This window comes from Lampetra planeri, chromosome 25 (assembly GCF_965212315.1).
Source record: "Lampetra planeri chromosome 25, kcLamPlan1.2.h2, whole genome shotgun sequence".
NCBI classification, from domain to species: domain Eukaryota; kingdom Metazoa; phylum Chordata; class Hyperoartia; order Petromyzontiformes; family Petromyzontidae; genus Lampetra; species Lampetra planeri.
Window position 1 is genome coordinate 8,081,267 of NC_136131.1, and position 22,457 is coordinate 8,103,723.

Genomic DNA, 22,457 nt, shown 5'->3' on the forward strand with positions numbered 1-22,457 from the left:
GACCGAGCAACCCAACGTTCCTACCAGCTCCCTCCGCAGGAAAGTGTTTAAACCGTACGGCTTTGACAGCTCTGTGACTTTGTGTTCCATTCTTGTCAGGCATCGCCGCGGACAACCAAAACTTGTGCCCGCGTGTTTTTTTGTTGTTAACAGACCCCTTTTAATTTCATAGCGCGGATTAACCCAACGGCGAGGTTACAGACGCGCGCCCATTGGCCGACGCGTCTCCTTTCCCCCACTCCCCCCCCCTCCACACGCGCCTTCGACCAATGGGCGAGCGCGGACGTCGCTCCCCTGCCGCCTATCCGCGCTATGAAATCTGAAAGCGGCGCCAGCCGGTCGGGGTCCTTCAAAAGAGACACCCGCGACTCGGCCACGCGTAGCGGAGCGGCGCCTCAGGTTTTTGTTTTTGTTGTGAAATAGTTTTTTAAAAATTATAAAACAGTATTAAAATTACATTTCGTACAAAGTTACTAACAATTCTCATTGTCACGACGTTTTTTTTATTTTCTTTTTAAAAAATTATTTACTACAAAATTAAGACGTCCGGCGTAGCTGAAACCTTCAACTTTTTAGTTGTTTGAAAGACGTAAATATTAACGCGAGTCAAACGTCGTTCGTGTCGCCCTCACAAGCTCAAGACGACCGCCGCCGGCGGTTTACTGCTCCCGGAGGCTCCCCCCGGGGTTTGTTGAGGAGAAGAAAAAGGTTCGAATGCATTGGGTTGACACTTTAACTAACCGTTTAAAGTCGCCGTTCTGTGTATTGTTTCACGGGGGGAGGGAGTTGCCTTCATCCAGCAGTGGACCGAACACCGGCGGCCGTACTTTAATCATCTTTAAAAAAGAGAAAGTTGTTGCAATTCGCATTAGCCCCGCTTGAGTTATTTGTTTGTGTGGCACACGAGGGGGTGGTGTTGGAATTCCTACAGCGCATACGCGCGGGGGGTGGTGGCACCCCACCACCACCCCTATAGGAGAACGCGCGTTGATTGGCCGCAAGTGCAGCACGTGACCTGGCCAACGTTAACACACGATTGGCCGGGTGAGACGGGGCCGGAGGGGGGGGGGGGGCTTTCCAATGCGGTCTATGAAATGTAAACGGCGTGGCTTATTTCGCATGTTCATAGGAAGTGTCGTCTCTAAAGTGTTTTATTTTAACTCAGGTAAGGCCCCAACGAGCTACGTAGTTGTTTTTAACAAGCAAACCCCGCCTATCACGAGTTGGTAGCTCAACGAAGTGGCTTATGCGGACATTTCTAGCGGATAAATACTCTTCTAACACGCGTTGTCGGCTTGTGTTGTAATCCCACGGCTGGTAATATAATGTCCAACAATGCTGTCAAAGTGCTTCTTTATGTCCTTGGTGGCGCGTCTTGTAAGCCGGTGTGTGCGTCGTAATGGCGCGAGAGACACGGGTTTTGTACGAGTTTACGGGGCACCCGGCACACGCTTTATTTAAGAGGGGGGTGGGATGTGTGGGGTGTGTGCCTATTGCATTGCCGGAGGAGTGTTGCAACGAATGCGCTACAAGACACCAGCGATGTTCCGTGGATCAGTTAAAGCAGCGATTAAAGTTCCTTCATTTGCGCGAATTACTCTGTGTAAAGTTACTCGGGCTCTGGAAGATTCGAATTGGGGGGGGGGGCCCTGATGATAAATTCCAAGGTTTGAAGACTTCTAAAATTGTTAGTTATTCGTTATTCTATATTAGTCCCAGGTTACGCAAATAATTCTGAATAAAGTGTGGTATGCTCTAACTGACGAGAGTTATATTTTTTAGAAAGTGTATTAATGTGGTGTTAGGACACCAATATGTGAATGACACGTTGTAATAAGGTGTGTAATTCAGTCCGATGATAATCATCATATCGTCCATTAACATCCTAAAGCGGTTGCATCCACTTGTTAATCCCACTAAGAACAACAGGCATATGACATGCCCATATTTAATACCCGCTTAATAGTTCGTCACTTCGAGTATCACAGAAGTTCTGGTATCGAGTTACCTTGTTCTATTAATGGTGTTGTGGTGATGTCCCCTTGTCCCTGGCCAAAGGGGATTGCGGTATTCACAGTTCAACGTCATTGCCCGCTTTGTGCGTCTCTTGTTGTTGCTGCTGCTGTTGCTGTGAACCAGCGTCGTGAATTCCACATTCCCGTGACAGAAACCCCCCCCCCCCCCGAAGGACACCATGCCCGCGCTAACCTGTCGTCCTCGACGATCACAACATCGATCGACCCGAGTTCGATTCCCGGCCACGATCAGTCCGCAGCTGGGATGAAGGGCCTCCGTCCTAAATCGGCTGTCACCTCTCACGGCCCTGCCATAGAAAGTATCCGCCGGGCACCTGCGCACGAGCACGGCTTAATCGCTGACATTTCCACGGCGACGGTACTTTAGGACGCGTAATGGCAGTGGCATTACACGCCAAGTTGTGTACATTTTACCGGATTGTGCAGTGGGTCCAGTCAGTTATTGACCAAGTGAAGGACTGTGAAAAACAAGGGGCCGATATGTGAAGGAGACGCATTGTATGCTTATTTGTTTTGTTGTTGACCAGATGTGAACTATCTCGCCTGGTATGCAGGAGAGGTCGTGGGTTTGATCCCGACACTGACGCCTTCATATTTGGAGTTTGCATGTTCTCCGGGTCCTCCCGTTTTTCTGTCCATATTGAGAAACATTCGTTTCGATTATTTGGCTGATATAAATTTCCACATAAGCCACTTCGTTGAGCATGGCCAGGCCGCTTCTGAAAAAGAGCTATATAGCTCAGTGGCCATATCTGGTAAAATAAAAAGGTATTTTTTAAAAATATATTCTGCCTAACGATTAGAATGTGCACAATAAAAGACAGCAGGGTGTGGAGTGCTTAGCGGTCATCATGCTATGAACCCTGCAACGTGAGTTTGATTCCTGCCCATGGCTAACGTCAATAATTAAAGCTCTAAATAATTATAAAAACCCATAATAGTATTAATAGTGTATGCCAGAAAATCATACTTTTTAAATAATCTGCAATTATGTGTAAAGAACACACAGCCTTTGTCCAGATCCAAATCCATTAGCATGTTGTGAAGAATTGCCTTGTGGTCTTTACGACATTGATCAGAGGTCAGCAGCCAAAATAACAAGAAAAGCCCTTTTTTATTCCAATGTGTTAAACAACTCGGTGTTTCAAGAGCCGCAACGCACATGAATAGGAGGTTGTGGTGGTGGCCCTTGATAAAGAATCTCATGAAGCATTCTTTAATAAGCCACGTGTGGCTTCAGAGCAACAGGTTGCCAAACCCTGTCGTAGATCATTAAAATAAATGTGAGGAATGAAGAGTGATGTCTTGACCAGTCCTACCCAACCTCGCCCGTTCAACCCAAACTGACTAGCGTGGTGAAGTATGGTCAAACAACCCCCATGACTTAGTGTGGGGACGAGGAGGAGGCGGCTTTCATTCACAGGCAAAGCAGAGGACAGTATAGCAAAACCCATTGTTGTCCTGTACTTCTATGCTGCCATGTCTGCTCTCCCCGCGTTCGCTGGCCAACATTGACGAGTGCAATGAAGTTTGATCAGATAACTCCCACGACGCGCGTGGCATGGGAAGGCTCTCATCCAGCAGTGGATTACCAAAAAAATAGCCGTGCAAGACCAGGGCAAGGTTAGTATTATCATTCAACGCTTCTCGTCGAACTGTCGTCAGTGTGTGAGAAAGCAGCGCTCGCTTCCATGGGCAAGGCGGTGCACGCTGGACGGACGAGATGATGGCGTGAGAAGGGGGTGGGAGGAGGAACGAGGCGAGGGATATATACCAAAGCACAACTGGAGTTCACTTTTTTACCCGGTGGCCACTGGAGGGTGGGGGGAGGGGCGTGGGTGCGACACAGGAAGCAGCCATGCTTCGTTGGACAACGCACCTGGAGGGCGGCCCCCGCAGGGTCAACCACGCCGCCGTCGCCGTTGGGCACAAGGTAGCGCGCCCCGCTGACTTGTGTTACGGGCCATGAGCCTGAATATACAGCCTGCTGCTTGATTTCACATGGCCCCGCGATTTTGTTTTACTCCGCCCCGCTACTTAGTTTTATACTGCCCGTGGCTTCGTTTGTATGCATGTTTGTATGTATGTAGAACTTATTTCACACCGTACATGGCCAACCCTGCTAATCGGAGGTGCGTGGTAAGGACAATAAACTAGACACAAATCAGTTTTAAACCGCACCGCTACTTAGTTTCATATGGCGCACGGCTTCGCTTCATACGGCAAGCGGATTCTTGTCATATGGCCCGTGTGACTCCATGAGGCCGACCACTTCGAACTGACCAAAATGCAGTTTGCGATGAGGAGACGTTGGTTGGGCTGGTTTTTTTTTTATAAACCGATGTCTTTGTCAACTTCTTCATCATCACACACCCCTCTTTGTGATTGACCATCAACTCATTAACAGGTGGAAACGGTGTTTGTTAATTTATGGAAAAACCAGACCTGGGCAGAACATTAAGTTATTTTTGTCTTGGCACATGTCTTCTGTGTATTTAATTTTTTGACTGGGTGTGGCTGTGGTTATATCTCACTGTCATTATCTGAAGGTTGCGGGTTTGAATCCTGCTTGGGGGTTGACTTGTTCCCTAATCCTCTTCAAAGTAAATAAAATAGACCCCCACCACCCCATTGTGAGAAGTCAGCAGTGGTTGTACTATGAATAGACTCGCCCTGTCATGAGAATGTGGACATTCCACCAATGACTCGTGGCTTTAAACAGGTGATGAATCACCCCCTTACCCCCCATGCATGCATTGCTATGGGAAACCACTCTGACTTAAACGTTGCATAATTTAATATAAACCCAGGTCCTTTGACCATTTAAGTTAGGGGTATTAATCTATTGTCCATTTTTCTATTGTTTACCGAATCTGTTATCGATTCCAAAAGTCATGGGATTTTATACTCCAATCCAGTTCAACTTTAGTAAAGATCTAAACAATTGTCACACTGTATTTGAAAACCTTTCTGCCCCATATGGATGAATACCTCATCACGCCGTGTCACACTTGGGACTTGTTTGACCTTACTTCACCGTGCTGGTCAGTGCAGGTCGGTGAAGGTTGGTAAACGGATAATCGTTTTTTTTACTTCACATGCGGGCATGGTAAAGAGAAAATGTAATTAACAGCGCTAATCTGAGAACAGCACCTGGGTGCCCTGTTAGCCTGTCAGTGCTGGGGCTCGCACGTATATTCTCAACATAAATAGATGTAACCCTCACGGCGGGGGGAGGGGGCCTGCCTGTGACCACAACACAATTCGTCTGTGGGGGGTGTTCGTTTTCTCCAAATGAGACTGGTTCAACTTTGTTTACTTAATTTATATAATCAACCTTGTATAATTATCCAGACCGTAGACATAACCCTTACTTTTTTTTTGGTAAGAGTTTTAATGTTTGCATCAATTGATGTGATTTATACAACAGTGGTTGTCTTATTTATTTATTTGCCCACACCCAACCATAGAAATGTGGAAATTTCAACATTGGCTAAGGGCTGTACATAAGTGATGGATGCCAAGCGCACGTGCGCTTGAGCTGGAAACAACTTTGAAACTTTTTTGCATCGATTTCCTTCGTAACAAAGAAGGGCTCTAGTTCGATTCCTGAACTTTGGCACCTGTCTGTGTGCAGTTTGTATGTTCTGCATGGGTTCCCTCTGGGTTCTCCGTGTCCTTGCCATAGCTAGATGAATAGCACACAGCGTATACAAACATTCCAGTGCTCAAAACATTACCTGCAAATAACTGAGGATTACAAGAAGCAACATCACGCGCCGCAAACAATAAAATCTTTGCAGGACCCTTCTGAAAAAAATAATTTTTTGATATTCGGTGAGGCATTCCTGGGAAAACGAGCGTAACAAAAATAATTTAACAATCCATGTAAATACAAGCTGGGTTTGTATTACATGTATTAGGGAGTTACAGATTCCCTAACGTCTATAAGAGTTTACAGGTACTCAACAGCATATTTTCAATTGTAGAGACTTGTCCAGTCCAGTATATATACGGTTGTTAAACAGGTATAAACGATTTCAAAACTACGGAATGCTAACTGTAGTGAGGCACTCGTTAAGATGTTCCATCAAAAGCCAACCACGATCCTACCCTTTTAAAATGGAGTTGTCGCATTTTGCGGTGTGGACACACGCTGCAGCAGGGGTGAGTTGAGTTAAGATCTCTCCGAGAAACTGGTCGGTGGCTTTTGTTGGGAGATCTGAGATGACACGTCATCGTCTTCGAAACATACACGATGGTGTTTACATCGGTAATATTTCACCCCCTGGAGCCGAACTCCGTAAAAAAAAAAATCCCATAAAGTGAGATTCCAAGCCGTGTGCCGAGACATCCGGTGGTGTGCGATTGATCATTTTTTGGCAGGTTTACTCGTTTGGCGGATACTGCTCCGGTGAAGATTACGAGACTCTGCGGCAGATTGACGTGCACATCTTTAACCTGGGTGAGTCTCGAGCGATGTAAAAGTGCCGTGTAAAGTTTGTGTCGCTCGGAATAGAAGCGGCCTTAATCGGCGTCGTATTACGAAGTTTACCACTGTTAAAATACATTTCACATGCCTCGTGCATGTAAGCAGGCTTCTTTTGTAGTATGTATGGCTATGTATGTTACGTAGCCAACAGTGCTTATCGGGGGTGCGTGTTAAATAATGTTTGTCAAGTAAGGACAATGAATTAAGCCCGATTTAATGTTGTGTATTTTTTTAGATTATGGTGTAGATTATTGTTGTTGGTTGTGCTTGTGCATCACTGCCAAATGGAGCATCACCAAATAATATTTCCTGCGATAAGCATCTGTTTGTAAATGAATAACTGGTTGAGTTTGTGGATTGTTATTTTATGAAGATTTTTACGAAGTGGGACATACACGTAGCAAACTCGTAAGCACACTTAAGCACAAGCATGTTAAAATCTACAACTTAAAACCCTGCACAGTTCTACAATGTCCAAAATACGCATGCCACACCTATTCTCACGTCGACTCTTTAACACATCCAATATTGAAATTGTAAATTATAAAAAATATATATAACATACCCTGTGAGTTGTATATCGTTTCATCATGGTTATAAATTTGCCAATGTTGTTTGAAAACTAAAGTGCGTTGTCACCATTGTTAAAATAGCCTTGACGAGTCTGAATGGTTGCGTGTTTGCGAATGCCTTGTTTGTAACATTGCACAGCAATACATCTTCAACTGTTCACCCAGATAAAAACAAACTCGGCATGCTCGTGAACAACACTGGCCTTCGAAGATGTTTCTGGCATTTGGCCTTTTGTTCATTGCCAAAACTGTTGGCAATCATATAATAATTTATCTGTCAAGGCCACAAAGTATCGTGTGAGCGGGTGAGGGTTCCTTCTATATCGGGCATGTAACAAGGCATTGATTAATCGGTTAACATAGATTTATACGCTCACGATACATACATTGAATTGTGTTTGTAGGAATCTATTATGATTAATGCAAACGCTTACAGGAATCATAATGAAACTACTAGTTTATTGGAGCAAACAACTGTACAAACGCTATATAAAAAACAAAAAACACTATATAAATGAGACTAAAACAACATAAATTCCAGCCATTTTCAATTCGCCAAGGGGATTAGGACTTCCCACTCCATGCAAGTCATCGGTTTTTTTATGTTACAACTAGTCTATTGGAGCAAACAACTGTACAAACGCTATATATAAAAAAAAACTATATAAATGAGACAAAAAAAACATGAATTCCAGCCATTTTCAATTCGCCAAGGGGATTAGGACTTCCCACTCCATGCAAGTCATTGGTTTTTTTATGTTACCATACTTCACCACGCTGGTCAGTGTGGGTTGGTGAATAGGTGTCGGAGGGCACTGCCAGCTTTCATATGACTTGCCACCAATTTTAGCCGTGGCTAGGAATTGAACTCGGGCTGCCTGGTTCACAGCGCGGTGCCGCTAATCACCGTACCACTGCTTCGGCGGGCACCGCAGTGGTGAGACGTTAACTACCTCGCCTGGTATTCAATAGGTCACGGGTTCAATCCCGACCCTGACGCCTGCTATATATTTGTAGTTTGCGTGTCTCGTCGTGGTCACGTGGATTTTTCTCTGGGTCCTCCCGGTTTTTCCCTCCACATTTAGAATCGACGTGCGTTTAGAGTATTTGGCTGCTATAAATTTCCACATGATAAGCCCCTTCGTTGAGCTATTATTTGCAGCCAGGTTAAGTTGTATGCCCATGAGTGGGGAGATGACACAAAACCAAAGTGTATTCTCAAGTGTTTAAATTAATCTTGACATGATGTTGTTTAAAATCTAAAGTGTATATATGTGGATTATCAGGTTATTCGTGCTCGCCCCTTGCATCAAATCACAAGGGGGTGGAGGGTGTGTGGGTGGTTTGTGAATCGTCACACGCCTCTCTTGTGGTTAGTTGCTCGGGTTGTTCAGTCGAAGGAGATTGACACCCATTGCGTGCCCGCTCGTTCACATCGCACACGCACGCATTAATGGAGCAGCGGATGAAGCGTGGGTTGTCATTTATGAAATATATATGTGGGTTATCAAGTGTTTTCAGGACACCCCCTCAGTTCATAACATTGCAAGGACAGTGGATATTCCACATTGCTGTGGCCGAGTCCAAATAATCCCAATGTTGAATTCCCTGCACTGGTTCAACAGATGAATTACACCGTAAGAGGTGGGCTGGCGGGGGGGAAAGTGGGTGGGCACGGATGGTCACTTGCCGAACTCGTACGTTCGCAGCACGGGTAGATTGCGAGTTGAGTGACACCCGTTGTTTGCCCTGTCGCTCACATTCACACGCACAACATGCAGTGTCGATGCGGTGGAGCAAGCTGCCACCGGTGATCGGCCCTAAGCAGATGCCGTACATGCGCTACGGCCACACGGCCGTGCTCGTGGAGGATGCCATCTACGTCTGGGGCGGACGCAACGACACAGATGGCGCCTGCAACGTGCTCTACTCCTTCGACATCTGTGAGTGCCGCAGTGGATAGATCCTGGCTGATGAAAATGATGCTGATCGTTCTGCCAGAGTGCTCGATTTAACCACTCCATAAAACCTCTCTTGATACGTGAAACGTGTCGACGCTTTATCTGTTTACTACTCTGATGCTTTTTTGTTGATGGACGGTTGACGTCCTGGGCCTCTGGGCCTATGCCCAGAAACTGTGTTTGAAAAAGTATCTATTTATATCGCACCTGCCATGCACGACATCTCAAGGCACCAAAGCAAAAGCCGTTGTTGAGCTCCATTAACTCATGCGATGGGAGCGATTGCAAAACAACAACAAAAATACGCGACGTTCGATGCGCGGACGTGCGTGTGCGTGCGTGCGTGCCACGTGTTTTCCCGTTAACCCGCAGACACCCACCGGTGGCTGCGCCCACACGTGTCTGGCCCGGTGCCCGGCGCCAGGGACGGTCACTCCGCGGCGGCTCTGCGCAAGTGCATGTACATCTTCGGCGGGTACGAGCAGCTGGTAAGCCCCAGCGTTCGCCCGCGTCCGTGTGTCGCCTCGTTTCGTCCAGACGACGACGATGAAGATTGACATTGAGCACAAAACCATTGATGATGATAAGTACACGTAAAACATGGTAACGTTTTTTTGGTTAGGTCGTGCAAATGTGCCGAAAAACTAAATACCTTTTTTATTTTGCCAGGTAAGGCCCCCACTGAGCCATATAGCTCTTTTTCGGAAGCGACCTGGCTCCGTATGATAGCTCAAGGAAGTGCCTTATCATGTGGACATTTGCAGCAGCCAAATAGCCGAAACGCACGTTTCTAAATGTGGAGGGAAAACCCAGAGGACCCGGAGAAAAATCCACGTGACCACGGGGAGAGAGACACGCAAACTCTAAATATCCAGCAGGCGTCAGAGTCGAACCCACGAGCTCCCGTATACCAGGAGAGGTAGTTAACATCTCCTAGCCACCGTGGCGCCACCGTGAACCCACCTCCACCCGACATTGCTAATGGTCAGGTTTGTCACGTAAACAAAAAGTGTCAATTAGTTACTGCTTCAGCACACCGGTTGTGTGTTTGAGAGTGTTTGAGAGCAAACCCACAACAAAACGTGCCACTTAATAGTAACTAATTAGCACATTTTGTTCACGTGACACACCTTACTAATTGGCTGTGTCGGGTGGAGGTGGGTTTGCGACACATTTATATTTCAGCGATATAACCAAAAAAAAATGTACTCATCATATTGGTCGCAAACGCCTACGTGTTAAAGACACGTTAAACAATAAATGTAATACACAACGCATTATTTCGGGAGGGTGAGTTGCAAACTTCAAATCTAAGCTGTAACCTGCTGTTTGCAAACCGCATGTGCTCTAACGACTTTGTTAGCTGGCCGGACTGGAATAATGATAAAGGAAAATACATGTTTGGTTCAAACAGAATTGACAGGCCGTGACATGGTTATCCTTTTGCTCTAGTTTAAACAGTTCCCTTGTGTTTGCTTACAAGTGACTTTGCATTGATTTTCAGGTACAGCGTATGAACAAAATATATGCACAAGGTAAATAAATGTTGGTATGGGGGAGGATGTTTGTGATTATTTATTTTTTGTATATTTCTCACAGGCCGATTGTTTTTCCAACGACGTTCACAAAATGGACACCACGACGATGACCTGGACACTAATCCACGCACTGGTGAGTAAACGGTCGTGCGATTCCCGCGCTACGGTTGTTAACGTATTTTCACGCGACTACCCGTCCATCAATGCACTGCTGAAGGAAGGCCTCCCCACGCAGAGCTTATCGTGGGGGTTGTTTGACCGTACTTTCACCACGCTAACACGTTCGTCGATAACGCTGCCTTAAAATGGAAAGCGTATAAAATAGGTAATGTTTAAGACCGTGGCCCTCCTGCATAAGACAGATCATCTCTTAATGTTCTTGACAAATTTGGTGAGTTTGTGCTTGTTACACCGCTGCCAATGCAGTGGCCTAGCAAGCACGTTGTCTCACGACAACGTGCAATCGTTTCATCACGGTTGGTCATTGCGGATTGTTGGGAGGCAGGGAGCATATAGGTGGGGTACAACATTAGATTTTGCTGCACTGCCTTGTGCTCTGTGCATCACTTTACGTTACTTAAGTTTACAAAGCCATCCTTTCTTAACAATTTGTTTGGGAAAAAATCGGCAACACTGGGTGAAGCACCCTGACCACAGCAGCTTCATCTCGCGTGGTCAAACTGTGCACGTGAAGACAAGATACTGACTGTGGCTCTCTGTAAATTGACGGCACGTCATGTCGCCCAACTTACGCACGGCTGCATATTCCGGCGGTGTGGCGAGGGCAAATGTCAACTCCCTCGCCTGGTTTACAGGACATCATGAGTTCGATTGCGACCCTGATGCCTGCTCTATATATTTGGAGTTTGCGTGTCTCCCTCGCCGTGGTCACGTGGATTTTTCTCCGGGTCCCTCCGGTTTTACCCTCCATGTTTAGAATGAACATCGCGCGTTTAGAGTATTTGGCTGCTATATATGTCCACGTGATAAGCCATCTCGTTGAGCTATCATTTGTAGCCAGGTCGCTTATGAAAAACACGTACTACATAGCTCAGTGGCCCTTACGTAGTAAAATAAAAAATATATAAAAATAGTTTAGTTCGTAGAAGAGTTGTCAGTGTCACTCAGTCCTTGGCTGTACCCGGAACGGCAAGGGGGAAAAAAAATATTTAATAGCATTGACTTTAAATGCCGAGTGCGTACGTGCGTGCGTGCAGGCATTCGAGCGTGTCTGGGTGGGGGAAGTTTGGAACTCGGTTCAGAGTGTCCCTCAGGCTTTCATAAACAAATTAAGGGTGCGACGTAGTTTATCACGGCTGCTCTGCCGTAGCTCTCCGACGTGCTTTCGTGTGGGGGGGGGTGGGGGGGGTCATGTGCTGCGTGTTCGGCACGTTGTCCCGACGTTTCGCGCCACCTCCTGCCGGGAGCAGACTCGACTCTTCGAACGTCATGCGTGACACCACACGGTGCAAATCGAGGACCCGTCGGAGAGTAAATGGTTAGGCGTTTGGATCGACAAAACAAGACGTCATTCACACATCGAGTGAGTTAAATGGCAGTTGATTTTTTTTTTGCAAAGGTTATTTTATAGTGTTCTTAAAAAATATGCCTCGATTATGATTGAGGGTTTTTTTACGACTGCAGTGTTGTCAAAACTTCAGAGCTAGCTACAAATCTAGACGGTTCAGACGTATGAAACGTACAAATTGTTAAACGGGTTTGGCTGCGTTACCTTCTGATCGACTTAAAGCCGACACGTTGATGCGTGTAATATAAATAAATGCTGCATGTATTCGTGCGAAGCAAATTATTTGGCGATGCTGCTGCGTTGGCACTGGTGCACAAGCACAATCAACAAAAAACGCAGTAAGTTTCTCAACACTTTGGCCTTAAAATGAAAAATCGATAAATAGGTACTTTTTGCAGCAATAGCCCTTCTTCTTGTACATATATTACTCGTAATATTTGACAATCTACACTGTGTGTGTGTCCCCACCTCAGATGGACACGGTTGGCTATTCCTTCTAGATTTGAAGCTTTCGTGACTGCAAGGAATCATATTCTTAGGTTTTTTCGGTAAAGTCACGTAGGTAAAACATCAAAATTAATGAAAATAAAATAAAAAACAAAAATCACGACGTTTCGGAGGCAACACAAGTCTCCGTCATCAGGTGGGACCGTCACAGCCAGATTAGCTGCATCACTTGATGCAGCTAATCACTTGATGCAGCTAATCTGGCTGTGACGGTCCCACCTGATGACGGAGACTTGTGTTGCCTCCGAAACGTCGTGATTTTTGTTTTTTATTTTATTTTATTTTCATTAATTTTGATGTTTTACCTACGTGACTTTACCGAAAAAACCTAAGAATACGGTTGGCTATGTATGGCGGTAAAAGAAGTTCAGCAAACATAGACTCACACAGACCCATAGTTTGTTGTTCTTCCCCCTCACCTCCCGATTATCACGGTTGGCTGCGTACAGTGCGAAAGAAGTTCAACATACATACAGACATACATACGAACATCCATCCACATCTAGAGGTAAATAAAACCTCTCGTCTGTCAACCGCGCTGGAGCCCATATCTTTTTATCATACAAATTAATTGGTTTGTTGTTTTGCCTTGAGAAACGTTAAAACTAATCTTTGGCGGGGCGAGGGGCGGGGCTTTAATAAACCACCACGTGCCACGTCGTTGCCGCAAGTTGCTCGTCATCCCGGCGTCGATGGAAACGCGCCCCCCATGTCTCGATCGCCAACTGTGGCGTAAGTCACGGAGGCAAATGTGCGTTGGCTCGTTTAAGGACAAGCGAATCGGTCCCCGGGCGCTGTGTTTGACTCAAGGTCCAACTCTTCGCAATCCCAATCCCCTCCCGTTCCACCACCCTCCCCCGAAGGACTTGCCTCGCCACGAGCCAGTCTTCCGCCCGCAACTGGCCACTCTTCTGCGCTTCAGTGACGGTGTCTAAACCGGTGCTCTTTATTTCAAGGCCCGCGGGCCACTGGCAGCCCCTGGTGGCCTTTAGTGCGGCCCCTTTGACGTGCAGCCCCCGACAATACGCAACGTGTAACAACACCCCCATCACCGTGCTGCTGTCAAAGCCTAATGGTTTCAAATGTGCGGTGGCCCTCACCCACACTGATGTCACATCGGCGAAAGTGGGCCCCTCCCTCTGAAAATTAGTCAAGAACAATGATCTAACACAACCAGCAGAGAGTCTAGAATGTGAGGATTTCCAAACGATGTTTGACTCTGCCATACTACCTGAAAATTCTGTACGTAATACAGATTGATAAAATTATGTAAGTTGCTTATAGCTTAACAAAAAGGGAGCTTATCGCGTTGCATGTTGGTGAGCAGACTTTTTATTGCAAGTATGCCTGCTGCGATTGGATGTATTAATAACATTAATTGGGTTTTCGCTCTACGTAGATTGCTCAAAATGACAAAGCATATTCTTCGCTCGAGTTTTCTACACTGCCACTGGTTTACTTTTACAACCAACGCATGTGAAATTTATTTACATAAATCTAAATTTCTCCTTTGATTTTTTTTTCCGCCTTTTAGAAAGTGTATTGTAACATTTATACCCGTAGCCTGTGTCCCGTCTAACGTCCACTAGGTGGCAGTAGAGGACAGCGCTCGGGCTTTCATCAGTGGAATTTAACCAAAGCCCAGTTGACTTTTAAATCGGTACACAGGTGAATGTGTTATTTCAGAGTAGGTTAGTGGTGGGTAGCTTTTGCCTTGTAATATATGATATTGCAAACTTTAGTGTCTCGATCTTCAGTGTCTTCGCTGGAATAAACTGCCCTTGCACGTCAAACAATCACCCTCTCTCACTGCCTTCCGCTCTTCTCTTAAACCCCACTTAACACATTCCTGCGAAGGAAGCTGGTAGGAACGTTGGGTTGCTCGGTCAATGGCCAGGGTCAACGGCGGCGTGGTGTATTCCGCAAATATGCCCGACTGAGGGCGGGCACAAGCCGGCGTGAGTAGGTTAAACGTTGAGTTTTATAAGAGCACCACGGGGTGAGCAGCCCCACCCCTCCCATCCCCCACCTAACCCCACCCTCCCCACCCAGCCCCTCCCCTCCCATTTTTGGATGCACGACGGACGGACACAATAATCCCCTGTGGGCTGGTGTAACCAGGAGGTTCCTACCAGTATTATGTTCTCTTGCCCACCCATCCTTCTCCCCTTGTTGTCCTCCCCACTCGTACGAACGCCGCCTTCTCTGTCCCCCAAACTCCCCATGGTCACCCGTCATCAATCCACTCATCTCATTTTCATCTTCGTTTATTGCACACATCATCGCCACCACCACCACCTCATTTTACATATCACATCCACTAATCTCATGCCCTCTCGCCAACCATCTTGTACCATAGTTATTTCACTGTACGGTTGCCTTGGTTAAGGCGATGTATAAATGTATGATAAGATCTGCCATCACCTATATTTTAAAACTCGAGGTAGTTCATTTAAAACATAGCGGAGAGTTGTGCTGCCGTATATTTATACGCAAGTCTCCCTTGCCGTAACTTTTTTTTTCTTAGAACTGCAATTTCACGATGTTAAGTGGGTTTTGTGTGTGTGTTTGCGCACAGTCATCAACTGGGCTGAGGCCATAAACTTGCTCCATTGAGGGCCCAGTTTAACCCTTAAGACTGATGCTGAAATTTAAACTAAGGATGTCAATGGTGCCAGCTCAGTGCTCTGAAACTGCAAGCCATCCGGCCACCGTGATAATTGATTATAGAATAACTACTAACTTTAACCACAGGGTAAGTGCAAGTGTGTTACACTTTAGAATATTAATGAATGAAACTCTGCCATTGTCGACAAATCGCAACAGCCGCACCACTGGCCCGAACAAAAATTTGCGTGCCCCCCCCCCCCCCCCCTCTGAGTACCTCGTGCAGTGTTGTAAACGGCAGCACCGTGGAGACCGCCGGCCAGGCGTGACTCTAGCGACGCCACCGTCTCGTGCTCTGTGCCGGCCATCGTAGGTTCTCGCCAAACAGGCCTTTCCTAGATGGCCCCTTGCATGCTACCTGGGGGGTATCTTTGCCCCTTTTGTTTGTTGACCTTTGCGAGAGCCGCTCCTTAACCCACTTTCTTCCGCGTTCGCCGATTCGATCGACGCAGGGCGGCCTCCCGCGCTGGCGGGACTTTCACTCGGCCACCTTCATCGGCCAGAAGATGTACGTGTTTGGCGGGCGGGCCGACATGCTGGGCCCGTCGCACTCCAATCGCGAGATCTACTGCAACCGCATCAAGGTGTTCGACACGGAGAAGCGCTACTGGTTCGACCCGCCCGTCAACGGCACGCCGCCCGACGGACGCAGGAGCCACTCGGCGTGTAAGCACACGGCGGTCGAGCAAGCCCCCCGGGGAGTTATTCACGGCGCCACGCGGATGTTATGTGGAGCTTCTAGACGCGCGCTCATCGCCATAACTTATTTTAATGAGCGGTACGGAAGTCGAGGCACCACGGTGGCGAAATGGGACCTACCTCGCCTGCTTATACAGGAGGTCGCAGGTTCCATCCCCGACCCTGACGCCTGTATATTTGGAGTCTGCATGTCTCTCTCCCCCTGGTCGCGTGGATTTTTCCCTCCGAGGCCTCCGGTTTTTCCGTCCGCATTTAGGAACATTCGTTCACAGTATTTGGCTGCTTTACATTTCCACATAAGCCACTTCGTTTGAGCTATCATTTGTGGCTAGATGGCTACTGAAAGAGCTATATATAGCTCAGTGGGGCCTTACCTGGTAAAATTAAAAAAAATAGTTCATAGCTGTCGCGGTAAAATGCGTGTTCATATTTCTGACGAGCAGCTTCCATGGCAAGGTGCTTCAGGCGTTGTTACAAATAGTCCTGCGTTACTCTGGTTTGTGTCTTAAGCTGCAGGCAACCCTTCCATCAATGTGGCCGATGTTCAGTAGGGTAAGTCCTTCATAGCAACACAATAGTGTACGAAAGTTACATTTGTGTTGGATCATCATTAGAGTTACAGTGCCCTCTCCCATTAGTGATGGACAGAGAAAATGCATAAATGCTTTCGACCCTAGTTGGAAAGCGTAAAAAGTAAGAATAATGTTCGATATTCTGATAAAATTGGGAAAGCATAATTCGTAGGCAGGAATTGATGAAAGTACGTTTATTGATTTGACATCGATAAGTTATGCTCACTGATGCTGTTGATGAATTGGGGAAAAAAGTGAATTGTGAAGACTATGACCTGAGAATCTAAACAGTCATCATCATCATCAACCACGATCTATCCACTGCTGGATGAACACCTGCCAGTCTCGCGATGCGAAAATGCGTCCAGCTCCTGCGCACGAGCTGATCTCACCTCTATACTCTTAGGTTTTGTCGGTAAAGTCACGTAGGTACAAAATAAAATTAAAATTAATAAAAGTAAAATAAAAAATCACGACGTTTCGGAGGCAACACAAGCCTCGGAGACGTCGTGATTTTTTTTTTATTTTGCTGTATCAAGTACTTGATACAGCAATCGTGCTGTGACGGTTCCACCTGAGGACGGAGGCTTGTGTTGCCTCCGAAACGTCGTGATTTTTAATGATACTTTTATTAATTTTATTATTTACCTACGTGACTTTACCGAAAAAACCTAAGAGTATGAATCCTTGCAGTCACGAAAGCTTCAAATCCTGATCTCGTCGTTCCATCTCCGTGACGGGAGGTACTCTCTGGCGTGTTTCTTCATTTGGCCGTCAGTCACCACCACCGGCCCTCCATCCCCTTGAGCGACGTGTCCTTCCCAAGCCGCCGTGTTTTTCTTAACGGTCCATAACGTTTTCAACTTGCGTTATCATCTCTTAATCCACGTTTTCCTGCTCCGGTCCCGCTTCCTGTTACCGTTTTAATATGGCCATTGAACAAAGAAAGATACAACAGTAGTTGAAACGGTGTTCAATGAAATGCAAAGAGGCACATGCTTGCTATTAAACTCGTAGACACGAATAGGAACGCTTCAAACCTCGAATGCTCACATTATTAACAAGTTACATGATTACTGTGAAGATACAACTCTGGTATCTGCCAGTAGGGGGTGCCTTTCTGCCTTTGAGTAGGGCACAGCGAGCAGCAGCTTGTACTCCCAGACCGATACGGCACAGAGACGAGCACCAGCCAATAAATTATGGACAATTTGCCTATAAAACTGCGTACTTTAAAACACAAATATGAAGAGTTAGCTTGATTTAAAGTATGCCATACAGAGAGTGCCGTGGGACCTTATAAAAACAAATGTATGTGCTATGTACATTAAATCAGGGCTGAGCACATAAAATAGAGGTACAGAAAGATGGTTATATGGGAATCGATAGATGACCTTCGTTGGTAACCTGGTACACTTAGTCTGGAGAAGTGATTAGATGGGCAACCATCCAGGCACAACAGGTTGTTTATAGGCTGTGGGGGGCTCGTGTGTGGACAAACGAGAGCCGTGCAGCAGAATGCATTCTCCAACCCACCCTGAAAGGCGCGTGGAGAGTACGGTCACGTGACACCCACTACCACGCACGGCCGACATGGGGAGGCTCTCATCCAGCAGTGGATTGGCGAAGGGTTGACTGTAAGATGTATCCGAGTTTAGAAGACCTTGTTTGGAAGAAAAAGGGAAAAAAACGGGTTTTGGTGAGGGCACAATAATGAAAGCTCTGCCGGTTGAGTTGAAACGAGGGAGGAAACGTCTGGACATGAAAAGGTGGAGCACAGACATCACGTGGGGATGGGAAATCAAAAGGGCGATTGAGCACCCCACCTCCACCCACACCTGCTCTCAGGCAAGGAATCTTGATTGATGATTTTTGCCCAAGTGCAAACAGATTGACGTCGCGTGCGCTGGTGCGATCCGTTTCGTTCATGGACACCCCGCTTAAGCGATGGATAGAAATTACACGAGGTTAGATTGTAATTGAAATGCTGTCAAGCATGTGGAACGCTGTGTGTGCAAAAACTTATTCTGCACAATCCTTCACAGTTTTTTTTGCTCGTTTTTTTTGTAATTGAGCCCACGTCGCAAAAATCTGCGGTCCGGTATGGATTGTTTTCCTTTGCAGTGATTCACACCTACATTTTTCTTAGAATTGACGTTGTGTGTGTGCGCGAGCCACAGGTCTGAATCTCCATGCGTCGCTCTGTGCACATGGAATCAACGCTTTCACGATATTGTCACCTGTTGAGCTGAATGTAATTTAGGGGCATTACAAATCGGCTTCATGTCTAAATGGATGAGCTTGTGTGTGTGTGTGTGTTTATAAAAATACTCAACACATTTGTCAAATAACACTTGTGGCTCTTAAATGAAAAAATATAACAGTGACGTTTCGGGCGATGTACCATCTTCACGGCACATAAGTAAACAAAGGGTCATGGCCCAAAACGTCGCCTATTGTACATTATTCCTTTTAAGGTCTCGGTGGTTGTTGACAAATGTGAGTTTTATTGTTAGTTGAGCTTGTACACCATTGCCAATGCAGTGCTCACCAAATAATCGTTTGAACCCTCTCTATATATGTGTGTGTTACGTGTGTGTGTCCCACTGACCTATCCACTCGTTTTTTTCCCCATTGCAGTTGCCTACAAGGGAGAGCTGTACATCTTTGGAGGCTACAACGCCTTGGTGGACAGGCACTTCGATGACCTGTGGAAATTCAGTCCAGGTGAGATGTACACCTGCAACACAGCAAAGTAAAACTATGAACTTTATTATTCCAGGTAAGGTTTACTGAACTATATAGCTCTCTTTCAGAAGTGACCTGACTATCACAAATGATAGCCCAAACGATATGTCTCATCACCTGGACATTTATAGCAGCCAGATGCTCTAAATGCACGTTGATTCTAACTTTGGAGGGAAAAACTGGAGGACCCAGAGAAAGATCCAAGTGACCATGGCGAGAACTTGCAAACTCCAAATATACAGGTGTCGGGGTCGCGATAAAACCCATGACCTCCTGCATAGCAGGCGATGTAGTTCACATCTTGCCACCGTTGCCCTGTACTTGTATGCTCCCTCGGCTGTGCTTTCCCCGTCCTTTCACCAAGCCGCACTGGCCAGCGTGGCGAAGTATGGTCAAATGACCCCCACGACTTGTGTGGGGCTTGAGCAGGCCCTCCCTCATCCAGCAGTGGATTGACAAACGTGGTGTACGTAAGGTGTACATGAGGTGTAGAATACATCGGTGGACTCTTCGTGAGTTCAATTATTCGTACCCCCCCCCCCGTGCTGGCGATTCGATGAATTAGTTGCGATTCATAACAGTAATTTAAGAAAAAAATACTTTTGTGTTGATTGATGGTGCATAAATTGTGTACCGTTGATTATTGAATGTGCAATTCAATGCATGAATTGTGTGAGCTTAAGAAGCAAAAAGCAATGAATCAATGGTATCATTATTCCACCACGAGTTATTTAAAATTAAAATGTTTTCATTAATCCCAGCTGCTGTTAAATTATATTAAAACTGTACAGTGGCCGGAGGTCTATATTGTTGCACAGCGATGTTGGGTTTAATAAATTATAAGCAGAACTCCATTCTGTAATTACACACAGACAAGAATGTTTTAGGTCGTCAATCTCGCCTAATATACAGGAGGTTGTGGGTTTGATCCCGACCCTTGAACGCCTGCATATTTGGAGTTGGAGATTGCATGTTCTTCCCGTGGTTACATGGATTTTTTTGCAGTTCCTCCGGTTTTCCCCTCCACTTTTAATTTCGACGTTGTTTCAGAATTTTCGGCTGTAATACATTTCCATGTGATAAGCCACTTTGTTGGGCTATCATTTCTCGCCGGTTGGCTTCTGAAAAAAAGCGTTGTAGCTCAGTTACCTGGTAAAATAAAAAAATATTTAATGGTTTAAAGTTTTTGGCTTTCCAGGCCAATATTATCCAGCAGTTCTTGTATTGGTCCTCAGTGGTTGACCACATTGGCGTTGGTGTGTAATAGTTAACAATTTTGCAAACATTTCAACCAACGTTTCTGCTTTCGTCGTGCGTTTTGGCTACTCTGGTAGCTGGAGACACAGAAAGGGGGATCGCGTGTACGTGCGTGCGTGTCTAGGAAACCGCTGTAGCCATGGCGATAGCTCTCTTGTAACTATGGAGATTAAAAAGGTAAAGTGCCTGGAAGTTCCTCTTTCATTAATTGGCTCGTACGTGTTTGAATTTACGACTGAATGAATTTCACAGAAGCGGAGTGCCAATTAATTGACGTCTTTCATAAAAAAAAACAAAGCGATGTGACGTTTGCTTGCATTTTAATATGATTTTATGTAAAACGCTAGTTTCAGGCGATTATTAAGAACTGCAGATTGGCGGCTTGATACGTCGGATTTTTGATCATATTCCCGGAGATACCTGGTGAAAGAACCTTGTAATCGGGGCACAAGTGGGCACGCAAAGTGTTTCAGATGCGTACGACGCAGAGTTGCCATCATCCATCGGTGTTTCCTCAATAATTTATCAGCCGTGCTCAGTCCACCGCTGGATGATCGTGTCACTCCCCGAGCCATCGGCGTCTCTCGCGGCCCTGTGATGTAGCAACCCATCTGGCAGCTGCACACGTGACCAATCTCACCGCTCCCATCTCCGCTGTACGGACTCGCTCTCGGGTCCTGTACCTTTGGTCTGCCATTCGTACGTCAGGGGCGCCGCAGTAGCGAGATGGGAACTACCTCGCCTGGTATATAGGAGGTCGTGAGTTCGATCATGACCCTGACCCATGTTATATATTTGGGATTTGTGTGTCTCTCTCTCCCCGTGGTCGTGTGGATTTTTTTCCAGGTCCTCCGGTTTTTCCCTCCACATTTAGAAAAATGCTTTTAGAGCATTTGGCTTCTATAAATTCCCACATGATAAGCCACTTCGTTCAGATGTCATTTGTGATCGCCAGGTCGCTTCTGAAAAAGAGCTACGTAGCTCAGTGGGCCTTACCTGGTAAAATAAAAAATAATTTAGTTTCAGCTAGGGGTCTCGACCTCCGGCCATCACCATCTCTTGTAGCATTCTTGTCATGCCCAAGCCCACGTTACTTTTAACGTTTGTGTGTAGCCAAGAGAGATCCGGCATTGAGTCGTCGCGCTGCGAAGGTTGCGCGTTGATGTCGCGCACAACATTGAAATGTTTTTTTTCTCTCATGAAACCGTAATCTTGCAGCGACCCCCTTGTTCCTCTTCTCGCATCATTCATACGTTAGTCATAACGGGGAGAAAAATAGACTCGCGTCCGCAACACAGAACCACGCGCCGTTATAAAACGTCCTTCATCATCGCGCCGCTGGTTTCACAAAGGCCGCATGCGTCGGCTACTCGCATGTGCTAATGTGCGACAGAAAGCGCGTGACGTCAGCGGGTGTGGGCGGTTGCTCATTCGTTTTCCTTTTTGTGTTTTTTCAGTTTCAGTTTCTCCTCCCCCCCCACCCCCCCCCTGCTCTGTAACTCCCCGGAAGGACAGCGTCGCATCATTTCCGTATATGGCATCGTTGACGTTTCAAAAGGGAACGGAGCGTCACGGGTCGAGGCAGCTCTCCAGTTATTTATAAGCTCCTCTTTTGTACGAATTCAATTGGGTGGATATTTTTTTTTTATTTGAGTGCTTTTGTACAAACACGGTGGTTTCTATACACGTGACAGGAACTGTGTAATATTCTACGGAGCATTACTCATTGTACGTGACTAATTGTGCCAGACGTTTGCTTTGGTTGGGGTCAGAGGTACGGCATGGTTAGCGCGTGAAGATGGAGCACCTTTGACCAAATCGCCCGGATTGGCATCAGATCTCGGAAGCTAAGCGGGATTGATTGCGGGTACTCATTCGAT

General features: G+C 46.3%; 1 protein-coding gene across 6 annotated transcripts in view; it reads left to right on the forward strand.

Moving 5' to 3' along the window:
• Positions 1-319: 319 nt before the first annotated feature.
• KLHDC3 (kelch domain containing 3) overlaps positions 320-22,457 on the forward strand; it is a 45,867-nt gene continuing 23,729 nt past the window's right edge. Inside the window, exons 1-9 of one of the 6 annotated variants that reach the window (XM_078606171.1) lie at positions 320-399; positions 636-708; positions 3,702-3,969; positions 6,423-6,501; positions 8,882-9,043; positions 9,434-9,549; positions 10,661-10,732; positions 15,754-15,967; positions 19,213-19,299. In XM_078606171.1, the coding sequence (XP_078462297.1) occupies positions 3,895-3,969; positions 6,423-6,501; positions 8,882-9,043; positions 9,434-9,549; positions 10,661-10,732; positions 15,754-15,967; positions 19,213-19,299 (805 nt within the window). In that variant the 5' untranslated portion in view covers positions 320-399; positions 636-708; positions 3,702-3,894. Of the gene's footprint in view, positions 709-1,072; positions 1,166-2,188; positions 2,395-2,415; positions 2,907-3,701; positions 3,970-6,422; positions 6,502-8,881; positions 9,044-9,433; positions 9,550-10,660; positions 10,733-15,753; positions 15,968-19,212; positions 19,300-22,457 lie in introns of those variants that run through there. The other 5 variants (XM_078606175.1, XM_078606170.1, XM_078606172.1 and 2 more) reach the window with 5 other exon arrangements.